The sequence below is a fragment of the Euleptes europaea genome, chromosome 4 (assembly GCF_029931775.1).
Source record: "Euleptes europaea isolate rEulEur1 chromosome 4, rEulEur1.hap1, whole genome shotgun sequence".
Classification (NCBI taxonomy): domain Eukaryota; kingdom Metazoa; phylum Chordata; class Lepidosauria; order Squamata; family Sphaerodactylidae; genus Euleptes; species Euleptes europaea.
In genome coordinates, this window is record NC_079315.1 from 93,888,138 (window position 1) to 93,915,278 (window position 27,141).

The following is a 27,141-nucleotide window of genomic DNA, read 5'->3' on the forward strand; positions in this document are numbered from 1 at the left end:
CGGAGATTGGGGAACGCTTAAGATTAAATGGAATACAATTCAGATGGGAATTTCCGCAAGGCATTTCTTTCACCTTTAAGGCTAAAAGGTTCAAGTTCACAGATACCAACAAGGCTGAACAGTTCCTGCGAAGATACGATGCAGAACTTTTTAAACCAGCTAAACCAACTAGACAACTTCCTGCTAAAGAATTTACGGAAGAAGAAAAAGCATCTGAGGCAACTGGTGGTGGAGACCTACCAATAGAACCAGCAGAAGAATCCCTGTCAGATGACAAGGAAGGCTGAACAGACACAAATTAGAAATGGGGGAAAATATGGGGGGAGGGGGGAGGCTATGGGATATAGATGACATTTGGCTTTATAAAGAGAATGGATCTAACTGATTTTTTATATGTTACAGGTTTTATCGTGGAACATAAATGGGTTGAATTCTCTTAACAAAAGGAAGAAAATATTTCATCATTTGCAAAAGTCTAAAGCAAACATTATTTGTTTACAGGAAACGCATATTGTTCCGAAGGATATAGTTAGACTGGAATATCCACGGTTTGGTAAACTTTTTACGTCGTGTAATGAAAAGAAAAAAACTAATGGAATAGTTATGTATTTACCCTTATTATTAGACCCAAAAATCATTTACCAAGACAAGGAAGGAAGATTGTTGTTGTTGGAAATAACTAGTGGGTTACAGAAGATATTATTGGTCAAAATATATGCACCTAATACTAATCAAAAATGTTTTATGATAATTTAGCAATAATATTAGCTGAATATGCTACAGAAAAAATGATATGGATGGGGGACTTTAATGGGGTAATGGTACCTAAGTTAGACAGGTCTGGAAAAAAGCAAAAAGCAAAAAGTTAAGGTAAACTACCTGGAATTTTTAATGCTCTCACAGATCAATGGGATATGTTTGATGTCTAGAGACTGAGGAATGGTAATAAGAAGGGCTATACCTATTTTTCTCCAAGACATCTTACATACTCCAGGATAGATATGCTATGGCTTTTGAAAGGGTTGACAAACAAATCAGAGAATCCAGAGATTCTACCTAAGGTATTATCAGATCATAATGCGCTAACGGTAAAAATTAAAATAGGGGATAGAAGATATAAACCTTGGATAGTAAATGAATTTCTGTTAAAAAATAGTAAAATAGTGGAAAAATTAAAGGTGGACATACAGAATTATTTTAATGAAAATATAGGTAAGGGTGTTCGGGAAGATATTGTTTGGGATCCCAGTAAGGGGGTGATTAGGGGAGTATTAATTCAACAAAATACAAGATGGTTTAAGGGAGGTAAAGAAAAAAATATTTTGGATGAAATAAGACAAGGAGAACGACAACTTAGAAAGCTTCAGGATAAAACAGCTAAACAGGAACAGCTTGATAAGATTATAAAATGGCAGCATCAATATTAATTTTTAATATCGGATTAAATTGAGCAGAAAATTATTTTTAACAAACAAAGATTTTTTGAACATGCTAACAAGCCGGGTAAAATGTTAGCATGGCAACTCAAACACAAAGAGAAAAAAGTACCAATATCTCAAATTAAAAGGAAGGGTAAGATAACAAGAGATAAGGATGAGATAATAGAAACATTTGTGGATTATTATACAAATTTGTATAGAAAGAATATGGTGTTGGAAATCGATATGGATGCATATCTTACCCAATCAAATTGGGGAAAAATAACTCAAGATAACAAAGAATTACTGGATTCTCCAATAACTAGGGAAGAATTACAAGAGGTAATAGGTAAAAGCAAAATAAATACCGTATTTTTCGCTCCATAAGACGCACTTTTTTCCTTCTCAAAAGTGAGGGGAAATGTGGGTGCGTCTTATAGAGCGAATGTGCGCACAGAGCCGGCTGGGCGCGCTGGGAGGCAGCCGGGGAAAGCTGCCTCGCACCGTTCCAGCGCGCCCAGCCGGCTCTGTGCACCCGCCCAGCCCGCTCTGTGCGCTTGCTCGCCTCCCAGCTGGGAAGCGGAGGGGGGGCGGCTTGGCGCGCCCGCCCGCCTCCTCCCCGCCCGCTCTGAGCGCTTGGCGCGCCTCTCCCGCCCGGCTCCTCCCAGCTCGCTCTGAGCTCTTGGAGCGCCCGCCCGCCTCCTCCCCGCCTGCTCTGAGCGCTTGGCGCGCCCGCTCCCTGCCCGCGTTTTTAGAGGAGGAAAACAAGATTTTTTCTTGTTTTCCTCCTCTAAAAACTAGATGCGTCTTATGGAGCGGTGCGTCCTATGGAGCAAAAAATACGGTAAATCACCTGGGCTCGATGGATTTACTGCTTCTTATTATAAAGTATGTAAAGATCAGTTAAGCCCTTATTTATTAGATGTGATGAATTCTTGTTTGTTAAATGGGTCTATTCCTCAAACTTGGAAACGAGCAAATATAGTATTAATACCTAAGGCAAATACTGATACATCGGAAGTTAAAAACTACAGACCGATTTCATTATTGAATAATGACTATAAATTTTTTGTTGCAATTTTAGCATCTAAATTGAAAAGGGTATTAAATCAAATAATACATGAAGATCAAGCAGGTTTTTTACCAGGAAGATTGATTAGTCAGAATGTAAGAGTCGTAGTAGACCTTTTAGAATATGCAGAACAAGACACAACTCCGTTAGCTAAGGTATTTCTGGATGCGGAAAAAGCGTCTGATAATGTGAATTGGCAATTTATGATTAAGATATTAGAATTTATGGATTTTGGGGAGAACTTTAAAACTGCCATAAAAAGCGTATATACATACCAAACTGCTAATCTGTTAATAAATGGAATGGTGTCACCACAGGTTGAAATCCAGAAGGGAACGAGACAAGGATGTCCTCTTTCTCCTTTGTTGTTTATTTTGGTATTAGAATTCTTATTAACAAATATTAGACAAACTGAGGAAGTAATTGGGGTAAGATTGGGGAGAAATCATTATAAAGTTAAAGCATATGCAGATGATCTTGTATGTTTTTTGACTGATCCGGTAGAGCAAATTGATAGATGGAATAAGATTATGGAGGTTTATGGACAGCTTTCAGGTTTTAAAATTAATAAAAATAAAACTAAGTTATTGGTTAAAAATATGACTCTTTCACAACAACAAAAATTGACTAAAAAGACAGGATTTAGTAAATTAAATAGGTATATGGATATCACATAATAATCTTAATTTATTTCAGAATAATTATGTGAATCAATGGCAACAGATAGTAAAAGATTTAAAAAGTTGGGGGAAAATACCATTATCATTGTGGGGACGAATTTCAGTAATTAAAATGATGCTATTACCTAAGATGCTTTTCTTGTTTCAAAATTTACCAATACTGAAAAGCGCACAGATATTTAAAAATTGGAAGAAAGATATTTTAAATTTTCTCTGGGGCAAAGAAAGACATAGGATAGCATACAATAATTTAGTAGAATTGAAAGAAACAGGAGGGTTGGGATTAATAGATTTGAGAATGTATTACCAGGCAGCTTGTTTCACCTGGATAAAAAACTGGATTCTATTAGAGAATACGAAATTATTGGAATTAGAGGGATTTAATTTACGATTTGGGTGGCACGCATATTTATGGTACGAAAAGGAGAAAGTAAATAAAGATTTCAATTCCCATATTATTAGGAGTAGTTTATTACAAATATGGAAGAAATATAAAGGTTTCTTGGAAAATAAAACTCCTGGTTGGATTAATCCTATAGAAGCTTTTGTGAAAAGGGGTGTCCATTTAAATCTGGATACTAATATATAGAGAGAAATGATAGAATGTAAGGATGGGATTTGGATGTTAAAAACTAGAGAAGAGCTTCAAATTAAAGATTGGTTTATGTATTATAAAGTAAGAGATATATTTAATAAAGATAACAGAACGGGGTTTAATCATACCAAATCTAAATTTGAAATTATATTAACTAAGGGGAATAAAGGACTGATAGGAAGGATGTATAAATTATTGATAGAAATGAATTTGGAACAGGAAAGGAATAAACCAGTGATGGTGAAATGGATGAGAGAATTAGGTTATAATATAGATCTGGAAGTATGGAAAATTTGTGGAAGAAGCAATTTAAATTTACCATTACCAATGAAATAAGAGAAAAATTATATAAAATGTTTTATAGATGGTATATAACTCCTGTATTATTAAGCAAAATGAAAAAAGAGGATGAGGGTCTTTGCTGGAAGTGTGGAACGAATATAAGTACATTTATGCATGTTTGGTGGAGTTGTAAAAAAATTAAGAGATTTTGGAGATTAGTTTTAAAGGAAACTAATAATTTGATTAACTCAAAAATAAAAAAAGATCCTGCCTTTTGTCTATTGGGTATTCCTAAATAGAATTTAGATAAAGGTGATAGAGTCATATGCCAATATAGTTTTGCTGCAGCTAGAATTACAACTGCTAAGAACTGGAAGCAAATAAATAAACCTTCAATTAAAGATTGGAGAGAAAAGCTATGGATGTATATGCGGATGGCCAAACTTACAGATTCTTTGCATGGTAAAGATATGGAGGAATTTAAAAAAAATATGGCTAAAGGCCGCTGCATATTGGGATAAATTGGCAAAAATGGATTTTAGTTAATCTATAGTTAATGAATTATAGATTAATGTGTTTTTAATAAATGAATATTATAATAGATTTTTAAATACTGACATAACACCACTCCGGGAGTCCAAGGGTGGAGGGCACAAAGGTGGGTGGTGGAGATTTGGGCACTATATATTTTATGAAGGATAACATACATTGTATTTGTACTGGATGTAATAGTGCTCTCTGTGTGATCTTGTATTTTTGTTTGTTTGTATTGTATTATGATTTAATTTTTGTTTATTTTTTAATTATAAAAAAGCAATAAAAATTATTTTAAAAAAATTAATTAGGGAGAGGCTGCTGGAACCAGTGCTATCCGGGGGTTTATAGGTCATGAACAAGTATGGACAGTAACCAAAAAAGGTTCTCTACAAAGTATTCCTCCATCAAAGAAGACCTTTTATCAAAGAAATCCAGTTTCCATATTATTATAAAAAATGAGATTTTATCTGAAACTGTACCTTGTTTAAATTAATTGCTCTTAAGGTATGAGAGAAGTGCCCAAATAAATGGCAGATTAACAGGTGTCATTGTCAGCAGAAATATTGCAGAGACAGTGACAGTTCTCATACTACTTTTCAGTGGGAGTTTTGCTGCCAAGTCCCATTTAAGCCTTTGAAAGATCTTTTTCTGCATTAGAAAACCAGCAACTTTTCCAGGTACAATTTGTTGGATTCCTTGCTTCACCCCATTTCATTATTCAGGAATGCCTAGCTCTTAATTCCTCACGTTGTTTTACAGTGCCATAAACATACAATGCGCTATATAAAATAACATAAGCAGCTAGCAAAGATCTAAGTGCGCTCACCAAGTGAAAGTTTCACAATGGGAGAGACCGTAGAAGGCAGCGCAGGGAGGCAAGAACAAGGGGACAAACATACGCTGCTGCATCCTACATGACTCTCTGTCAGCTGGGGTAAGGTTAAGGCTTCACAGAAAATGTGGATCTGTAGGTGGGATCTGAAGGGAAAAGGAAGTGGGGCCACACGAAAGCTGCAAAATTCTGGGGGCCAGAGCCTCCCTTGGCAAGATGCAGCTGGTAGATAGCAGCAGCACACCTGTTCTGATCAAGCATCTTATATACTGTATGATCTTCTGAATGTGGAGGAGGCCAAAGATGCTGCAGGGGGGGCACATAATGGCTCTTAGCTGCTGTGAAGGAAGGCTGTATACAGCCACAGGTGTTCTGAGAGGGAGTACTTGGTATGAGAGACCGTATGGAGATTGGGTAGAGTTGTTTTTTTTAATATCCTTAGTGGAACATCCCAACCCTTTTCTGTGTCCATCAGAATAAGCTTACCCCGACAACATAAATACGAAAATGTTACACACAGAAAAGAAAAGCTTACCTTGATTTTTCAATGGCAAAGGCATTGTCTCCCTGAGTTTGCTTAAAAGGTTTTTCATTTCTCTCATATCTCTGCAGATCAAATAAAAGGAACATTACTTGAATTGAGATAAAAAATCTATTCTCTCCTTTTGTGGATTCTAATAATAGTATTCTACATGTTCCAGACAGGGATTTTTTTGGTAATTAAAAACCCCAAACAGAACATTGAATTGAAGGCTTCTGAAAACACCTAATGGCATATTTTTAACAATAAATGCAACTGAGTTTTTTCTAATTTTACTTGTGTATATTCCTCCTGTGCAAATACAAAAGATTTAAGGAGGAAAACTGGACAGCTGCCAAGATTAATAATATAAATTAATAAATTCATATCAAACAATTACTTTTAAATTGCTCTGCTTTCTTTTTCAACCCAGTTTGTGCGGGACAGGTAAATCCTGTGGAAAATGAACCATAGTTAACTGGAACCAATTTTTCTTAAAAATTCTTTTTGCTCCTAGAGCTTGGTTAAACTGGGGCTGTTAACTAACTTGTGCCTAACACATGGTCGACCAATCACTGGAACCACAGTCAAACAACAAATGAAGCTTTATCCCACAATGCATTTGTTTGTGCAGATCTAAGACCTTTTTAAAAATAAATTGTTGATTAGCAAGTGTCCACTGCCAGGGAGGAACCAATTACTAAGTCTTGATTGGAGGAGGGAGACACCACACATTTTTTTCTAGGAACTGCATGTTCTTCCTTTAAGTAGCCTTCCAGGGGGGGGGGTGTTCACCCCACAGTTTGAGAATGACTGCAGCACACTTGAATGTTAATATCAGAAATATTTTTGGGGGGTGTAGATGTCAGAATTGCAGCTACACCTGTCAGCCAGTGAGGACTGGTGACAGCTCTCTAGGAGTACAGACTCCTTGAATGTGTAAAGGGCCCAAAAGATTAAAGGGGGGGGGAGTTGAATCTGATGTCTCAATTAATGTCCTTCACTCCCTAAATCTGTATTTTTTTAGAGAAAGACATGGCATGAACTGGATAGCCGTAGAAACTTAAATATTACAGTACTGCAATTTCACTGGTATTCTGACATTCAACACCTTGACAGTGGCAATAAACGCCTATCAAATCCAGGATAATTATTTTATCAATGGTTATGAAAGCAACTGTTGATTTATTCCCTGGCTCCACACTGTAAACCTTAAAATATTGCTTGTAGTTCTAAACATAAGGTGTTACCCATTCTGGATGGGGTTGCACACCCTTTGAAGGAACAGTTCCATAGTCTGGGAGATGCTGTTGGACCCAGGGCTGCTCCCGGATGAGCAGGTGGCCCCTGTGGCCAGGAGTGCCTTTTACCAACTTCAACTGGTTAGCCATCTGCAGTCTTTCCTGGGCAGAAAACATCAGGCCACTTAGGGTGCATGCCCTGGTTACATATAGAATAGATTACTGCAATGTGTCCTATGTGGAGCTGCCTTTGAGAAGTGTTTGGAAACTTCAAATAGTACAGAATGCTGTGGCCAGGATGTTGACAGGAGTGGGTCATAAGGACCATATCACTCCAGTTAGTTCCCAATTTGTTCTGGGCACAATTCAAGGTACTGGTCTTAAACCTTAAGTCATATATGGTTTCTTCACACAACACATAGTTAAATTGTGGAACTCCCTGCCCCAGGATGTGGTGATGCCTGCCAACTTGGAGAGTGGACATGTTCATGAAGGAGAGGGCTATTCATGGCTACTAGTAAAAATTGATAGTATTCATGATGCATACTTATTCTCTTTAGGATCAGATGAGCATGCCCATTATATTAGGTGCTTTGGAACACAGGCAGGACAATGCTGCTGCAGTCATCTTGTTTGTGGGCTTCCTGATTGGCCACTGTGTGAACAGACTGCTGGACTTGATGGACCTTGGTCTGATCCAGCATGTTTTGTTTGAGGCAAACATACCAGAAGGACTGCCTACTCCCTTATGAACCCGCCCAACTAGTATGGTCATCTTTGGAGGCCCTGGTTCAGGTGACCTTGACTTCTGAGATTAGGTGGGTAGCAACCCAGGAGAGGGCCTTCTGAGTCATGGCACCCAAACTCTGGAATTCTTTCCCCAGAGAGATTCATCTGTCCCCTTCAGTTGGCATCTTCCAGCAGAGGGTGAACACTCTTTTGTTTCATTTAGCATTCCCTCAGTGATCCCTCCTTCTTCACCAATGTTTTAACTGCTGCTTTTATGTCTTTGTATGTATTTTAACTGTATTTAACTTCTTTTAATGATGTATGTTGGGGGTTGATTTTTAATGGTTTTAAAGTGTTATTTTATCATGTATGTTTTAAATAGTTTGCTGCCTAGGTTTAAATAGTTTGCTGCCTTGCGAGGGCAGAAAGGTGGATATAAATTTTGTAAATAAAATAAACAATAGCAAAATCCCATTTGCCAAGTGAAAGGTGGGAAGTATGGAACGGAATTCCTCCTGTTCCATTGTTCCTGTGAAGAGTGTTTGATGCTGCTGTTATCAGCAACCACACACATGCACTAAGAGTAAGTGGTTCTTTATCCAGCAGGGCCTAACATTTTGAAGCACGCTTCTACATGTGCCTCACCTTTACCAAATCAAAGCAACAGTGTTTAATGAGATCAAATTATTAGAACAGAATAAGGCACATACCTATCTATGTTTTCAATATCGGTGGAAACCTGCCATAGATGTTGCTGGATGTCTGTGGGTGACGATGTATCTTCTAAAATAGGAACTTCTGAACTCTCCTCTACTTTACTGTCTCCAGCCTTTGCAGCAGCACAAGTCTCCATCCCTTTGAAATATTCAACAACAAAATTCAATCAGATTACCAACCATTAATATACAGATGTTGTCTCTGGTCATCTGCCCTTCTGGAAAAGTTCGTTTGACTTTAGAGTGTTAAAAATGCAGAGCTCTGAATAAATTCTGCACATTTGCATTTGTTTGCTCATTTTTTGCTTCTGCTAGCAGAGAAGGGGCAGGTGGGGCAGTGAGTGAATTACAGAGCCCCAAATTACTGGAAATCTTGTCATTCAGTCACTCCTCAGGCAACGCAAAAAAGTAACAGGCCCAGCAATCTTCCTTTAATCTTCCATTAAAAGCTAACTTCAGAGTCCAGATGCCAAATGCAGATGAATACATGTAAACATCTCCTCCTCACCACATCTTAAGGGACCCCTGCACCACTTTCCTGTCTTTATCTTTATTACTTACAGCACCTGCATAGCTTAAAATATAGGGATAGTACCAGAGACCATTAGTTAAACTATCTATTTTCTTCAACACTTCTTTGGCTCTAGTTTAAACTGGAAAAACACAGTTTTTTAGGAATTTCTCATTATCTGAAATATGAACTATCAGAAGTTGTATATACTGGCATAAGAAGAATCATTGTCATTACTGCACAAAAATGCAAAACAATAATTATGCTATGAACTTTAATTTCTGGACTGTGTATGGCACACAGGTAGGTGTAGTGCACCAGTTGCCTTTATTCTGGCATGTCCCCAGTGCGACCTGTCTAGGTCATTTTGAATTTTCATCAACGGTGCACTGTAGCAGAATCTCTCAATGTTGCACGCACACTATTTTCCCTATGGGCCAGGCTCTTTCTTTTCTTAAAGTAACTTGTTTGACAATATTTCTTGAAGCTTCTATCAAAATGATTTTTATGGCTGTGTGTGTTGTGTTAAGTGCCGTCAAGTCACTTCCAACTCATGGTGACCCTTCCTCCAAAACGTCCTATCTTTAACAGCCTTGCTCAGGTCTTGCGAACTGAGGGCTGTGGCTTCCTTTAGAGTCAATCCATCTCTTGTCTTCCTCTTTTCCTGCTGCCTTCAATTTTTCCTAGCCTGATTGTCTTTTCCAGTGACTCTGTCTTCTCATAATGTGACCAAATTATGATAGCCTCAGTTTAATCATTTTAGCTTCTAGTCAGTTCAGGCTTGATTTGATCTATAACCCACTGATTTGTTTTTTGTTTTGTTTTTTGGCAGTCCACGGTATCCATAACACTCTCCTCCAACACCAAACTTATCACAATCCTGTGCATAAGAATGGCCATACTTATGCACAATCCTGTGCTTTGGAAACTTTGCCAAACACTCACAAGTAACTCACCCCAATACTAACTCAAACTGCCAGAGTCAAGTTCTTGGTTAACATAAAATGCTAAACCTCTTCCTCCAGCTTCACACAAGCAAAACAAAGTCCTCTACAGGAAGTTCAGAAGATTCTCCTGCTTAGGACCTCTTCTAATTGAACTAATACAGCAAATTTATTTAAACAAAGGAGATAGCTGAGTACATAGTTGGAAAACAATAAATCTTTTCAGACAGCCAAATGCCAGCTGCACACTCACAATGAGCACAAGGCAACTGATTCTGGTGTTCAGCTGTCTATAAGCAATTTCCACTTGAGAAGTACTTGAGTACCTCTAGGCAGCTGTTCCACATTTTCCAGTGCAGCAACCCAGTTCCTGACAAACGGTTATGTTGTGGCTCTTAAGTGGCATCTATGTACAGATAGCCAATGTCTCATGAATTCCTGTGTTCATTACAAGAGAAAGCGAACAACAAGCTATCTAACAGAGAAAGTCTACCTGATGATTTCCTTCCTTGCTGGGGGTTAGGGCAACTTTTCACTTCATTTTCCCTAAATGATTTTAAAAAAGAAAACAAAAGCCAACCACATTTAGCAAAGTGGGCTTTAGAATTTGGAAACAGTTGAATGTATGCGCTTCATGGCGCGGGGGGCATTTGCACCAGCAAGCCACGCCGCTGTGCGGGGCTCCGTCACCGGCGCAGCCACAGTGGGAGTGAAATCCCAGAAGTCGGGGCCTGAGCTGGCGCATGGGGGAAGAGCTGCTTTTAGGCAGCATCTTAACCCCGTTCGCCCAGGGAACACCCCCTCAAGTTGTACCTTTTTTGGTGGCAAAGCCTCACTGTTTTCTATGGGGGCATTTCCCCCATTATACATTTTATTTTTTTTATTTTCTCAGCAGCAGCCGCGAAGCTTACATGGCTTCTCCTGGCCACTGCGCATCTACTCCCCCTTCAGGAGGGGCTGCCCGTATTTAAGAGGGCCTATCCAGATGATCAGAAGGTCTAGATACCCTAGAGCATTTGAAACGTTGTGGTTATTAGGCACGATGGATGTGTCTGGAGGGTGGGGTGGGAGATAACCAGTGGAGAGACATAGACCTGTTGAGGAGGCAGAAGACATGTCTGTGGATATAAAAAATGTTCTAAATGACTAAAGGCTGTTTGTTTTACCAATGGAATAGAGAAGTGTACAACCCACAAATAATAAAGAAAGAGTTAAAATAGAACGGTTGCTCTCCTTGGCACCTTTGGCAGATGGAGAGATTACCTGAGAACTCCTCATGTTTGAGAGTTAACTGGAGAATGTTCTGTTCTGGTAACACAGATAAAATGGTAGGTTACCGGGGAGGGGGTTGGACCTTGAGGCACTATCCAATAGGTGCCCAGCAAATTCGTGCAGCTATATTCTAGGTAGCACACACAGTAACTATGAAAGTGTCAGTCAGAGGGAGGAAGTAGCTTAATGAACAATAAGATTCATTATTTGTTCATAATATGAGGTGGGAAGCTATCATCTAAAGTAGTTGGCTCCTGGACTAATGAGGTACCCTAGCTACGTTTCTACAAAACATTTAAAATTCTTTCTAAAAGTCATGCCTACAAACAACAAGGGAACAAGGAAAATTTGAACCTTGTAGGAAAAGAGGTAATATTTATCCTGTTTTAAATGCAAATAAGGTTTATCTTAACTACTGTTACCCTTTCTTCTCCTTCTAGGCTTGTTGAAAATGAGACTATAAACTCCTCAGGGATAGGGCCAGTTATATATAATTTTTCTTTCTATGTGCTTCTAAATAAACAGCACTTGGCTCCCAAAGCTATTACTAGGTCTAGGTCTCCCCTTCAGTCACATTCAGGTTGTTTGAAAAATGAGTTTGTTTGATAAAATGGAAGTGATTTTTAGTGTAAAAATGGCACAAGGGAATGTGTTTAGCATCTCTTCTACCCTTCACAAGTTTTCTGCTTTAGCTGCAGCATTTAATCAAACAAAGAAGCCAGGAATAAAATACACGCAAGTCAGTATTGCATCTAGTTTTTCCATCTCTTGCAGAAGTATGTGAGCATGAGATAACCATAGTTCTATTGTTATGAGCAACATTTTGCCCTTGAGTTGATTCTTGTGTGTATGTGTAAAGTGCCATCAGGTCAGAGCTGACTTACAGCAACCCCTACGATTTTAAAGACAGGAGACTAACAGAGGGGATTTACCATTGCCTTCCTTTGTATAGCAACCCTGGACTTCCTTGGTGGATCACATCCAAATACTAACAAGGGCTGACCCTGCTTAGCTTCCGAGATCTAAGTTGATTCTTACATACTGAAATATTTTTTTTTTCTTGTGGAACTGCTACTATGTATTGGGAATCAAAAAGCAGTTTTCTTGGTGGTTTTATAAGTAAAGCAATAAGAAAATGGCAGCAGTATTAAACCATGGCAGTAGTATTAAACCATGAGGTTTGAAATACTTACCATTAATGTTCATATAATGATTTCCTGTGTTTTCAAAGCATCTCATATACATTATCTCAATAATCCTGAGAATAATGTTGCATGGAATGACAGCATTATCACTATAAGAGAGAACAGTGGCTTGCTTAAGCCAACCCTAAGAGGTTTGTGGCCGACGAAAAATTTGAAAAGGATGCCGCTTTCCTACTTGTGCTGCATTCCAGCCATTTTCATAATACTGTTCTAAAATATTCGAAAAGTAGCCTATGACATGGGGAATTTTAATGCACAAAGATTATAAAAACTGAAAAGCATTTTGCACACTAAAAGCACTCTTTTGCTTATAGATAAATCCGTTATAAATAGCAAGTAGGCTCTGCTGATGCAAAATATGTTTTCACATTTCCTAGTACTGTTTACCAGCACAGATTAAACAGGGAACAGATGAAGGGAGATGCTTTGGAAGTGCGGCTCATCCCCACCGTGTCCCCAGCAAAAAGCATGCACAGAGTCAAACTACCAAGGCTTGGCTTCTGCTCAATTAGTGTGTGGGAGGAAAGCGCCGTGCTTGCAAGTGCACATCTGTACTAAAACAGCTCAACCTCCTTCTGTAGAGGAGCTATTTTTGGTTGAGATGTTTCCACTCCGTACACCAAGCCTCAGTTTCTTCCTGTAGGTCACCTCCCTGCAGAAAAAAAGTCTGATCTTGGATATCTAACTGAACTGTACAAAAGATATAAAAAGTAACAGAGGGCCTGAGGCTTTGATTCTGCAGAGCTGCTGTATTCCCATGAGACAGGTGAAGGTAGCAAAGCACTGAACTAAGCAGTCTGCTTTTGCTCAACACCTGCACGCACATGTATTTTCCCCCAGCGGACGCATGAATGTGCCATATTTATTCACGAGTGCACACATTTACTCGGTCCTTTTGTGATATCAGGAACACTTCCTTGAATAGGCAAGGGCACACTGATGTGTAAGGCTAGCTCAGTGGACCTCTCCACGAAAAACTGGACAGTGCTGTGCTGGTAGAAGATGCAGCAGATAAAGAATATAGGTTTGAAGAAGGCTGAGTAGTAGTATTGTTCATGGAAAATGTGGGGTGAAATGGGGCATGTTTTTGGTAAAATGGAATGCTCTCCTCCCTGTTATTCATATAATCTGTGGCTGTTTGTAAAGTTTGAAGCCACTATTACCTGCCTCTCTGCTGTGACTGATCCTCACCAATTTGTTCTTCCCCATGCTATACTGCAGTGGCTTGCAGCCCAGTGCCAGAAGATATGGATAGTCGCCTCTACTCTGCAGGAAATCTTCCAACTCCTAATCCTGCACAACAGGCTACAGCACTACACTGGAAGACAGGGAACCATTTCCACATCACCTAGGTTGATCCCCCACTCAGAAATATTATGTTTATGCTTGATGGGGGAGGTGAAAACTACCAAGCACATGCTTCTGAGATGTCCGTATTACAAGGAGGCCAGATCAAAATATCTCTAGCCAGTGTTAGTTGGATTTCTGGATGAATCTGATGGGGCTAAACTGGAGTATCTGTTGTCCAAGAGAAACTACTGGGTATCCAAGAAAAGTAGCTAAATTCTGTTTTGGGATATGTAAGACACGGGGAAATGATATTAAAAGCTGATGCACAGTTTTAAACCCATTTGACTAGCTCAAATGTTCATGTAGCTGTTTTTCTGTTGTATTGAACTATTGTTGTTTTAACTATGGTTTAACTTTTTAATACTGGTCAAGGACCGCAATAAATTATACTATACTACTATACTATACCATCGCCTAGAAGATGGGCAAATTACTGACTATATTATAAAGTGACTTAAAAAATTAAAATAAAATAAAATCTTCTGGCACCATGCTGTAACTGAATGACTTTCCTAATCTTGCTCTTACAGGACAGAGCTGGAAGACCCCCCCAGGAACAGCACGATGGGGAGAATCCGAGGTCTGCAGTGGGACCTCTCCCTTCAATCTGCAGAAATAACTGGCAGGAGTCTAACCCCCTCTCTCATTTCACTGGAAGCACAAGATCCATAATCCTTTGCACATGTTGAGTTGCTCTCTCTACTGAAATTAGAGGGAAAGCCTAAGACGGTGAAGAGATCTAGGTTTGTGCACTTGGATGGATACGAACAGTGCATTCCTAAGGAGAGTTACTCCAGTCTAAGCCCATTCATTTCAATGGGCTTAGACTGGAGTAACTCTCTTTAGGAATGAACTGAAAGAGTCTGGATCGAAGCATAAGAGTACTAGAACCCTTTCAGCTGCCTGGCTGGAGACTAACAAAGGAAAGCTATGCAGTAAAAGTCCAGTTGTGCAGAAGGACAACACAAGCGAACATAAGATCAAGAGAATTACAATTTATGGGGTGTGAATACCTTTCCGTTGAAGCTGAAGCGATCCTAGTAGGCATATGGATTTTAGCATCTCTGTCGTGTACATTTCTAAGCAGCACTGCAACTGGATATATAGTCTACAGATTTCAGGATGAATCTCACCATCTTCTGGGCTGCAGCAAATATAAAACAAACAAAAAAAACCCTGAAAATGTTATCATAGGCAACTGTGGTTCCAATTCTAGCGGGTTAAAGGGAAGATGACTGTGGAAGGCACTGGCAAACCACCCCGTAAACAAAGTCTGCCTAGTAAACGTCGGGATGTGACGTCACCCCATGGGTCCGGAATGACCCGGTGCTTGCACAGGGGACTACCTTTACCTTTTTAACTGTATTAGTCTGTTGCAGCAAATACAAAAAGAAGTCTTGTGGTTTATTAAAACTTATTGTTGCATAAATTTCCACAAGCAAGAGCAATTCATGATTCTCTTTGTATGTACAATTGATGTATCTCACAAACTGTAAAATAAATCAGTTTGGACCCAACAGTGCCTTTGTTCTACCAGAAGGCACTTCACTTACACAATGTCTTTGTATTTCCCTGGATTCCCCAACCCTCAGGAGCAGCTTTTCAGTGGCTTTGGAGGGGGTGCTGCAGAAAACAGCCAGCACTGGGAAATACCTTTTTCCCAGAGTAGCACTCCCCTCAGAGTTCTGCAGATCCAACAATTTATTTTGTAGCACTGTGGTACAAAACATGCAATTCTGTGGATCTTTTTTTGAAAGAAACTGTTTTAATGGTGAGCTAGAAATTTTGTTAGTCTCAGTGTCTGTTTTCAGCTTTTACTTTTTCCTACTTCTCAAATGGCAATATGAGTGCTTAGGGTGCGGTAATTTGCAGTTTCTCTGTCTCTTCCTGGCATTAGGTATATCTGCAAAAAAATAGGTAGAAACTTAAATTTAGTAGATATGGCAATAGCACATATGCCCATTGCACATCTTAATGAGAACAGTTATGAATGATGTATTTTATATTCTTAAAACAGTACAGTAAATTTATGTGGCTAAATTCCACAAAGTTTCCACTTTCTAGAAATAGTACATCTGTTCTGCCCACCCTATGGTTGTAAAAATTCCAGAAAATTTACATATCTAATGGCCAAACAAACCCCTTAGGGAGATTTAGGGAACAAAAGTTGTCTCATTTCTATCATTAGGATGCTGGCTTTTCCCTCCCCTTTTCTTTGATCCAAGTTTCATTTGAACAGGAAAGAGTATACTTAACTTCTAAAACTCTGGAGGAGAATCTGGTTCAGTTTTTTGCCCCCCACCCCCATATTTGAGCCTTCATTATAGAAGAATGAAATGTTTATGTACAAAGAATAGAATTTCAGACAGCTTGAAGTTGTCCAGGCCACGCTGAGAGCTAAAGAAGGAGCCACTTTGCAGAACCAGTGTGGCATTTAGATATAAATTGGCATTTAGACAAAGCTGGATCATTTCAATAACTGGTCTTCATGGCCACAAACATACTCAGTAATCATTTTTTTTAATTACTGCTGCTTAAAGCTCTGTGATTTTTCAAGGACGCAGTGCTACTTGTACTGAAATACAATTAGATTATTGGCTACCTTCAGGGGACCAAAGCAACTAACTTGATAAAATGATTTGCAAGAATTATATATCCCAGTGCTTACATTATGAGATTAAAATGATTTTTTAAAATCTCAATCAAAACGGAAATATTTTGAGGCCAACTAGGGCAGTCGATTCGGTTATCCTAAACTGAAAAACAACCGAATTTCCCGATTCGGCGGTTTTTAGTTCGGATGGAACTGAACTCAAAAAAGGCGGGAAATTGGGGAGCCGAATTCAGCAAGTTTGGGGTGTTAGGCGAATAAATTCGGCAAATTCGGGGTTCAGCGCAGCAGCATAACCGTCAGTTAGTAAGCAGCATTCTCCTGCAGCCAATCGGTGGCCAAGCTGGGTCTTCTTCTGGCCAATCAGTCGCGATTGAGTGCATGAGCTCAGCTGCTGCGCGGCCCAGGGAGAGAAAGAGAGATTATCTGTTTGTGTGTGAGAGAGAGAGATCCCCCTTGGGGGTGTGTGCGTGTGCACATTCGAGCCATTCCATGGCTGCAGGGGGCACATTTTTGGGGTAGAGCCCCCAAACTTTCAGCATAACTTCAGAGGACCCTTCTTGCAAGAACCCCCAAGTTTTGTAAAGATTGGATCAGGGGGAGCAAAATATGGGGCCGGGAAGGGGTCCCCCCCACCCTTAATGTGCATCTCTGACAATGGGGGTTTGCAATTAGCAGAGCTTGCCTCCCACGCCCAAAGCTCCCAGCCCCGACAAACAGCTGAGCTGCGGGGAGCAAGGGCGGGGCAGGTGCGAAGAAGTTGGAACAGAAGAAATTCACAGTAAGACCCATTTTGGGGCTTTTCTCTATAATTTTTCTCCTGTGTATGTGTGTGTGGGGGGGAAGCAGAGTCTGTGTGTGTGTGGGGAGGGAGCAGTTTCTGTGGGTGGGTGGGAAGCCAAAGGGGGCTTTCGCCCCTTCTGCCTGGGTGTGTGTGCCCCCTCGAGTCTCTCTCTCCCTGGTTTGAGGGGGGGGGGCTTCAGTTGTGTGTCCTCAGGTTTTCCCTCATTCATAAGATCGGTTAGGTTTATTTTGATGCTTGCTCAAAACTGGTTTTCAAATTGTGACTTAAAGAATACATTTTCCTGATCCCGAGTCTGATGCAAAAGGGGAAATTCCACCCCTCCTGCTCCTTATGCATAGCTAGCGCGCCTCTGTCCCTTTCCATGGTTTGCAAACTCCCAGGCGTCACGTGTTGCTTTGCATGGTTTGCAAACTTCTTCGCACCTGCCCCGCCCTTGCTCCCCCCAGCTCAGCTGTTTATTCGGGAGTGGGCGGCAAGCTCTGCTAATTGCAAACCCCCATTGTCAGAGATGCACATTAAGGAGAGGGGACCCCTTTCGGGGCCCATATCTCAGCCCCCCCGACTCAATCTTCACAAAACTTGGGGGTTCTTGCAAGAAGGGTCCCCTCAAGCTACGTTGAAAGTTTGGGACCTCTACCCCCAAAAATGCCCCCCCGGAGCCGTGGAAAGGCGCAATTGTGTTTTTAATGGCTTTATTTGGCCGAATTTCCCCCCGAACTCCGGCTGTCATGCCGAATTGCACGGACCCTAAGCGGGGGAGTTCGGACTTCGGCATTTCCCAAATAAAAACGGGCTGAATTTTGCCGAATCTGAATGTTTTTTCCCAACAGCCCTAAGGCCAACAGCAAACAATGCTCACTTAACCTATATGAGGATCTTAGCTCCTAAACCACTTTGGGACCTATTTTTAAATTGTTGCAAGCACAATTTATTGTGAGGTTAGTGCACACTGACTCAAGGCGAGCACAATTTGTTGGTATGCCTAAAACACTCTACGTAAATTTTCTCACATTGCAAGGAAACAGGTGGGGTGAAAGACTCCATGGAGAGAATTATTTTATTTTTTTAGATTTCCACCTCTCCCTCAATCCCTGGTTGAAGCCAGGCTCAAGGCGGCTAACAACGTATCAATACAATACAATAAATATTATAAAAGACAATAAAGCCAACAGATAAAAACAATTTAACTAAGAAGTTGTACAGACTGGCAATGATTATGTTACAGAGGACAATGAAAGTCATTACTGAAACTTCTCAAACATTTTAGCATACTGGAAAGGTTAGCTTCCACTTTAACAGAGAAACACATTCTTCATTCCAAGTGAAATATGTTTGGACATACATGACACCACAACTTTTGATTTGAGCAAAAACTTTGTCCTGTAAAGATGCTTATGAAAACTGATCCAGTACTTTTAGTGGTATAACATTAATTGGATATCAATGAAATATCAACTGCAATCTTTGTTAAATAGCAAGCTGTAACTGTATAATCCTCCTTGTCTAAGGCTCTTGCTGGTATTAGCATGAAGAAATAAGTGTGGGAACTGATTTTCTCCCACAGGTGTACTATACAATACAATACAGATCACAATATCTTAATAGACACAAAAGGGGAACATCACTCACTCCACTTCACAGCTATTTTGAGAACATTTAGGAAGAAAGATTGGTTGGCTGCCATCCTGAAAGTTGGACTGCATGCGTAGTGTGCAGCTTTGTACACACAGGAACTTTCCCATTCTTGTTAATGATGTGGGAAATTCTCTGTCTGAACCGTGGGAAAATAACCATATGTACATATTTTTATCTGGAGTGCAGCCATGTTTATTTATAAAAATGTTGTTTATATCTATGAGCAAACTATGAGCAGGATCCAGCAGAAATGTCAAATCCTATCAATTCCAATGGGAGAAAATTAATTCTTACCAATCAGTGTTGATTTTTAAACTAGAAAATGGGCTTTACCAGGTAAGAATAGGAATTGTAGCCAGTTTGAAATTATATTGCTATCACCATTCATAACAGGAGTATTCAAAAGGCAAAAAGAAATAAATGATGCTTAAATCTTCCACATAAAACAACGAGTTGTAAAAGTGCTTAAGCCCCATGAAAAACCCACTCAAAAGTCCACCTTCCCGCCATAAGCAGTGCTTACAGTGCCTGGGTGGAGAAGAAGAAGAAGAGTTTGTTTTTATATGCCGACTTTCTCTACTACTTAAGGCAGAATCAAACCAGCTTACAATCACCTCACCTTCCCCACAACAGACACCCTGTGAGGTAGGTGGGGCTGAGAGAGTATGACTAGCCCAAGGTCACCCAGCTGTCTTCATGTGTAGGAGTGGGGAAACCAACCCAGTTCACCAGATTAGTGTCCGCCACTCATACGGAGGAGTTGGGAATCAAACCGTTCTCCAGATCAGAGTCCACCATTCCAAACCGCTCTTAACCACTACACCATGCTGGCTCTCCCTGGAAGGGGAGGCTGTGCCCCATTGGCCTCTCCCAAATCTGCCAATAGCCTCACCCTGTTTGGCTGACTTTATGGCTTTGGGATGAACCTTGGGGGAGGGGAGACAGCCATGTGTTTGGTCCACATCAGGACTCTGAAAAGGAGACAGCTAGAGGTGAGATGGGTAGCACCAACTGGACAAGCATCTGTGGAGAGGAAATTTTGCTGAGATTTTAAAATAGGTACTAAGACAGCATGGACAAAATCTTTATACAAGAATTGAGGGTATTATGAATTTGGTTACCTTTATGGTGAATTCACACATTATATCAGCATTTTGGGAAAAGGCGCTAAAATTACTAACCCACAGAAATTTTTATTAGTGCGAAACATTGTTTACAGATGTAGAAGAATGAGGTGGGTAGAAGATGGAAGTGTTCCGAGATGCTAGAATGGTCTATAGCAGTTGCTCAGAGCCAGGGCTGTAGCTGGGGGGGGGGGCAAGGCGGGCAGCCACCACCCCTGTGGCATGCAGAGAGGGTGGCAGAACTGCTTCTCCTACAGGCACAAAGACGCCTATAGGAGAGGCAGTTCTGCTGCCCTCTCTGCATGCCACAAGGGTGGCGGCTGCCCCCCCCTCCCAGTTATGGCCCTGCTCGAGTGCATGACCGCTCTGCACATTCCATCGACGAGCAGAGAGGAAAAGCAGGCATGAGCCTCAACCCCTGTGTCCGCACAACTGCTGGGTTGTCTGTCCAGTGTGAATGCATGGAGAAAATGTCCATGGAGGAAGTGTCCATTCCTCCTTGTGATCAAAAACATTTGGAAAGCAGCATCCCAAGCATGGCAAGGAAGCATACACAAGCACGTCCTCTGTCCATACTATCTTTACAGATAACGGGCTTTTATTGGGCAAATACAATTGTGTTAAATGGAAGTTAAGAATTGGTTCTCGTGGGTTATCCGGGCTGTGTAACCGTGGTCTTGGTATTTTCTTTCCTGACGTTTCGCCAGCAGCTGTGGCAGGCATCTTCAGAGGAGTAACACTGAAGGACAGTGTCTCTTAAGAAACTTCCTCAGGTGATCTGCTTTTTGACACTCAATCCTAGTTGTTTAATGGTTTGTTTGACTTTTATCCCACCCCTCCCTGACCAAGGGCTCTTACAGGACTTATCAGGAGAGTCACTCTGGTATCATCGATTTCTCAGGAAAATTAATAGAGAATTCATTAAAAAAATTATAAGAGTTGCTTCTACACAAACTGTCACAACAAAACACAATTAACAAGCCATGGTAAGAATCCCAGTTTAGCACCCACCAATGCACACCAGTTGGCTGGGTAGCCTGCATTCAGACATTGCAATAAACCAGAGTTTAATCAAACCACTTTTTTCATGACTTTTTTTTCATGGGGCAGTTACTATTGGTAATCTCCCCAGGCAAAATACAAGCTATCCATTTACCCTACTACACAGACTCCACCTGTTGCCCCTGTGGTAGCTTAAGTGGTGCTCTTTCCCTTAGAGCTCACACTACCTCTGCGGAAGTCAGTATAATATTCTTACTATGATGGATTTTCAGTCTGGTCTAACATCTGATCCTAGCATATGGTACTAAAGCCACGAGAATTGCATCCATTAGCACTATTTATAGCAACTTTCAGAATGAAACAAAATCATAAGCTACTAGGTGTATTTAAGCGTATAAATGCTGCTGGGAAATGTTTCATTGAAGACTTTTCCTTTTATCAATTTCTTTCCAAGAACTACTAAAATACTGTTTTTTTAAGGTTGAGGTTGCTATGGAGACTATGCTTTCAATATACAAGATAATCCTCACTTTTTCTTCCTGTCACCAAAAGAGGTAATGGAAGAATGGATGGGGCAATTTGTTAATGAAACGTGTATTATTGTTAGCTTATTTATGAGAAGGATAAGCAGATTCTTCTACCAAACTGCTTGTGTTGAATTTCTTGTGGCCATACAAATGGGAAATTATAAATCACAGATTAGAAATAATAACTGAAATGGAATTCTTTCTTTAGTAAATCAGTTCCAAGGTGAGAAACTCTGATACAATGCCGTCTGCCAACAGTCCTTCATTTGCATCCATCTACCCTGTGGCCCTCAACTACTTCCACTGTGAAGAGGATGGATGATGACAGGCTGATGGAGACCCCTGGTGCTCTGTTTTGGGGGGATTTAAACTCTTCTTTTTAAAAACTTTTTTGGTTTTTTAATGAAAACTTGGGGTCTTTCCTCAAGTTTGTAGAACTTCTTTTTACATGGCCAATCCATGGATTTAAGCATCTGCAGATAAGGCCATGTTGAGAAGTAAAATATACTGATTCAGCGCTATGGTCTTGCCTCAAGTAGCATACGTCAAGCAAGCCACAGCCCATGACAAAAGGAATGGCAATGCTTCTTACCACAGAAATCACGTCCACGGCCTTAAGTGTTAGGAAATGGCCCTGCCCAAGCACACATCAGGGCTGGGAGGAGGCCGATACCTTTCTTGGCTGGGGGATGTTGGGTGTGTGAAAAGAAAGCACAATTTAGATGCTGGAAGAGACAGAGATGACAAAAGATACTATGAGTTGGTCAAAGCAACCTGCGATGCAGGGTTCCTCTCAGGCTCTAATGTGGACTATCGGATATATTGCCCTTTAGGGGTGTCTTTCTGCTATACTTGTACATTTGTATATAAAACAAATACTAACAAAAACACCCCAAGTCTCCAGTGCTCTTCTCTCCAAAGGGAACCAATCCAGAGGGAACTTCCCTCCATTTCGGGAGTGGCAAATGTGTATCTGGGGGACGGGGCAGGGGAAGACAGGACATAAGACCAAAACTATCTGATTGCATTAGTGCTTCGGGAAAGGGGAAGAGTTCTGTTTCATAGACTCCTTTTGTTCACAGGCTCCAACCCACCATACGTGAGATAAAGTGAAACAACTAGTAGCATCTGGATTGCCACGACTCATTCACACATGTAGGTCACATACTCTAAAATGATACACAAATAAACAAACTAGCTCCAAGTATGCCAGGAAAGATGCTTGATGCTCAGGGCAAATTTTTTAAGATGTGTCCTGGGGAAAACCTGGGGGGGGGGGATCACACATTCACACACACTGATAACTTTGTTGTGAAATGCACAATGCATGACTGTTATTTTAATTCATTCTTCCAAAATCACATTTGTGAAGTCAACATTTCATATTCAAACCTAACTTGTACCCAAAAAAAGTCCTCCCTGGTGGTTCCACTGTTCAGATTTGTTTCTTGTTCTATGCTTCAGAACTAGGGTTGGCAGGTCCCTCTTCGCCACCGGTGGGAGATTTTTGGGGTGGAGCCTGAGGAGTGCGGGGTTTGGGGAGGGGAGGGGCTTCAGTGCCATAGAGTTCAATTGCCAAAGTGGCCATTTTTCTCTAGGTGATCTGATTTCTATTGGCTGGAGATCTCCTGCTACTACCTGGCAGTTGGTAACCCTATTCAGAACTCCCTTTTAACACAGAGGGAGTACAGACTTCTCTCAGCAAGGTCCTTGTGCCAACTTCTCATTTAGACCATAATGTCAAATGAAACAAGACTTTCATTTTCTTTTCTTTCTTCCACCTGAAAAAGGGATGTGCCGGGCTATGACATAATCATGGTATTCTGTGAACATGTGCAGAATTAATTCCATATAGAGCTTAAACACATCATGCAAACTGAGCCACTACAGAGGTTTGTGTAATGTGTAAGAAAGTCTGTGTCATGCTGACAGGCTAGCTCTGTGTCATGCTGACAGGCTAGCTCAAGGTTAGCTCTATCAAAGCTAACTACTAAAGTTACTCTGGCTTTGTCCTTGAAGGGGCAGCGCAGGGTACCTTCCCTTATCTGTCCATAAAGTGTGCAAAAGTCACCTCAAAGGCAGAACACTTGTCCTTTTCAAGGTCTTAAAATATCTTAATGTACTAAGAGTGCATTAATAGCTGAAATTGTGCTTATTATAGCTTAAAGGCATTAAAGTTCTCTCAAAGATAAGAGTAACAAGCTTACTTGCTCTTCTGTAATCTGCCCAAGGCTGTCAGTTACTAAAAGATGTTACAAAGTGACAAATGTAAACAATAATTGTGTTTCATGAGTTATATAGTTAAACGTTGTGCTACAGATTTCTAAGTAGTCTCATTTAATGCGTATTGTCCTAACGAAGAGGATGGTATAGAAATTAAATATGTAATGTGATCATGTAACTCAGAAATGAGTGTTTATACTTTAAGCAAAGAGGAGTGAAAGGGAAGGAAGTCCATATTTGGACATAAGATATCAGAAGACATGAGCAGTTGCCCACTAAGCCAGTTCAGCACTGCTCCTGACATCTGATAAGAGAGAATAAAGGTACCCTTTTGAAGGATAAGAAATAGGGGGTAAAGGAGCCTTCTTCACTCTTAATGGGTCTAGAAATAGTATAAATACAACTACATTACTGCCAGTACTTTAGAGTGCTATGACTGGCAGACTGCAGCTGTCTGATGTAGCACTTCTCCATTTCAAAAGGCTTGAGATGTAAAACATTGAAACTCTGATCCTTGTGTAGGACAGCAGTTCTCTAAGGTATCTTGAAGTATCAAGATCTGGATATTTCAACATATCTTACTTACAGTCTTCTTGTGAGACTGCTCTATTCCTAGAAGAGGATAGAGACCCTTAGAATTCCTATTCTTTGAATGGGAATCTAAGTGCAGTGATCTTTCCATGTATTGGAACACTGAGAGTCCATCAGATTTATGGATTCTTACAAACTAAGCCTATTTGGCTTACCAATGCTAAGAAGCATACTGAATACAGGGCTAATAGCTAGACCTCTGAGATTGTGTCAGAACGTCCTCTACTTAACAGAGGGACTTTTGAACCTCCTCAGAGCAAGAGACCAGAGATGTTCCTGAAGGGAAAGGAGACTCTCTGTACTCTGTGAGATATGCACAATGCTGATACATTGTACAGCACATACACAGATTGGCACAGTCAAAGAGACTGTAAACAGCTTTAAGCTAACACATAGTATTTATATATTCAGCATTGCTGTCTAAAACTAGAAAGAGCATGCATAGCATGTACATACACAATGCCTGATCTTAATGATGATCAGTTAAGAATATTAATAGAAGTCTTTAAAGGATTCAAGACTTAGCAAATACAGATACTCTGGGATAACTTCATATGTTCTTATAAAGCTTAGACTCTTAAAGGACTCCAGATGACACAGATGACACAGCAAGGTATAGTGTGTCTTCTGTACAGAAATATTATGATGTTTTGAATGATTTAAGTTAGGATGCTTCTAACCAAATCTTTCTCCAAAGAATTAACCATATTTTGACAGGATTTCTGTAACCTTATATTCTGAATGAAGGTGCATTGCACTAAGGATACTTTATGAGTATATTCTGACTAAAATACTCCTTTATGGAGGCATAGAGAATGTGAATGATTACTTGCTACATAAACATGTTTAAGACTAATGATGTCTATCCTTATATGATATTTTAAGGCTTTGCAACTAAAAAGAATATATTGTATAATGTAAATAAATATGTTTTTAATATACTTCTACTCTTGTCCATTATTATAAATTTATTGATGTGTTCAAGAGATGTTCTAGGAACCATAACAAGTTTCTAGGAACCGTTGATTCCGGTCTAGTGGTGTCTCGCTGAATAAGATAACATATCCCTTCTCAGGAAGGGGTCCTTTCTAAGAGTGTAGGCACTTAACAGCCCGAACCGCGACAGGGATAGCTACCAAATGTAATTTACAAAAAAACAAAAACTGGGCACTCGCCAACAGTTTTGAAAAATTAAGGAAGAAATAATTTATTACTGAAACCTTATACACACAACCATTTTTTACAATGTTAGGAAGAAAGGGAGTATTGTGATATTAAAAAGACATGCAGATTTAATTAGAGAATACTCTTTTGTGGTCTAGAGGTTACCATCAGATACTTGAAGCAAATCCTTAGTGAGCAAATACACGTACGGACTCAGCAGGGGAAAACTGAACAGTGTTGTTAAAAGGTCACAGGTACAGTCTGTGATATTTCTATGCAAAACTCAAATCTACACAATGTAACCACAGAGTATTCACAGCTGCTGTAACTGGTAATACTGTATGCCAGGAATCAACAACCTATGGCTCTAGAGCCAAATGTGGCTCAGTATGGAACCAAATGGGGCTCTTTAAAAAATAAAATGAAATCTTTATAATCAGGCAAAAAGAAGGTGTAGGTGGAATACTAGAACAACAGATCTAATTCCTCTTAGTAAAGTTTCTGGAAGGGGACACAAGAATGATGATGAAAAAACATGAAAGGTAGTGTGTGGGTAGGAAGCTCTTATCAACACCCCAGGATTCAAAACACTTGAAGCAGTCTGGAAGGAGATAAGAGCCACTTATTTAGTTCATTCGTACTCCACTTTTCTCCCCAATGGGGACGCAGAGTGGCTTACAACATTCTCCCTTTCTCCATGCAATCCTCACAGTCCTCACAACAACCCTGTTAGATTGAGAGTGTGTGACTGGCCTAAGGTCACCCAGCGAGCTTTACGGCCGAGTAGGAATTTGAACCCGTTAACCCAATCCTAGTCTGACATTGTGAGCATTACACCACACTGGCTCTATGAAGAATATTGGCATTCTTTGGATACACCATTATAATAAATATTTGACATCATTCTCAAACCACATATCCATAACATTCTACTTGAGCACAAAATACAGAAGGTCTAAAGCCTCTTCAAATGAATATTGTGGAAATTAGTATTCACTGTTCATTAAAATCAAGCACCTCTTCCAACCGGTAACTTCAGAAATAGATTTTCAGTTCGCTACACAGGTAGCACACTTCTACTACCAATGAAAAAGGTTAACACAAAGAAAATAATTCACATACTCAAAAACTTTCTTGAGAGCGGCTCTACTTTCCGGTCTATTGACAAAACAGATTAGCAAACTATTAATAAAAAATACTGAACACGCTTACACTGAGTAACTAGCTTCTAAAACATTAAATTTAATCCCCATAGAGGGAGCTCTAATACCAACCATTGTCTTTTCAGCATTGTATCCGGCCAAATGGAACTGACAGCCTCCAATCTAATCAATATAACAGCAAAGGACAGTATTCTGTCCTTGCAAATGAAAAATGTCTACAGAACCATTATCAGCCTGTAAAAAAGTTCTTCCTAAAGTACACAGTGCTTTATGATTAACTAATTTAACCTGTCATTATATTGTTTGTAATAGATTGTGATTGAAATTGGAAAACCCTCTTTAAATATGCGCTTGCCTGTTAGTGCTCTTCCTATACAGTCTGATTAGTATAA

The 27,141-nt window shown here is 40.1% G+C and overlaps 1 protein-coding gene across 1 annotated transcript in view; it reads right to left on the reverse strand.

Moving 5' to 3' along the window:
• Positions 1 to 27,141, reverse strand: part of RGS7BP (regulator of G protein signaling 7 binding protein) — a 91,589-nt gene that overhangs the window by 2,185 nt on the left and 62,263 nt on the right. Inside the window, exons 3-5 of the mRNA XM_056848066.1 lie at positions 14,918 to 15,048; positions 8,617 to 8,761; positions 5,952 to 6,022 (exon numbers count right to left, since the gene is read on the reverse strand). Coding sequence (XP_056704044.1) covers positions 5,952 to 6,022; positions 8,617 to 8,761; positions 14,918 to 15,048 — 347 coding nt within the window. The remainder of the gene's footprint in view (positions 1 to 5,951; positions 6,023 to 8,616; positions 8,762 to 14,917; positions 15,049 to 27,141) is intronic.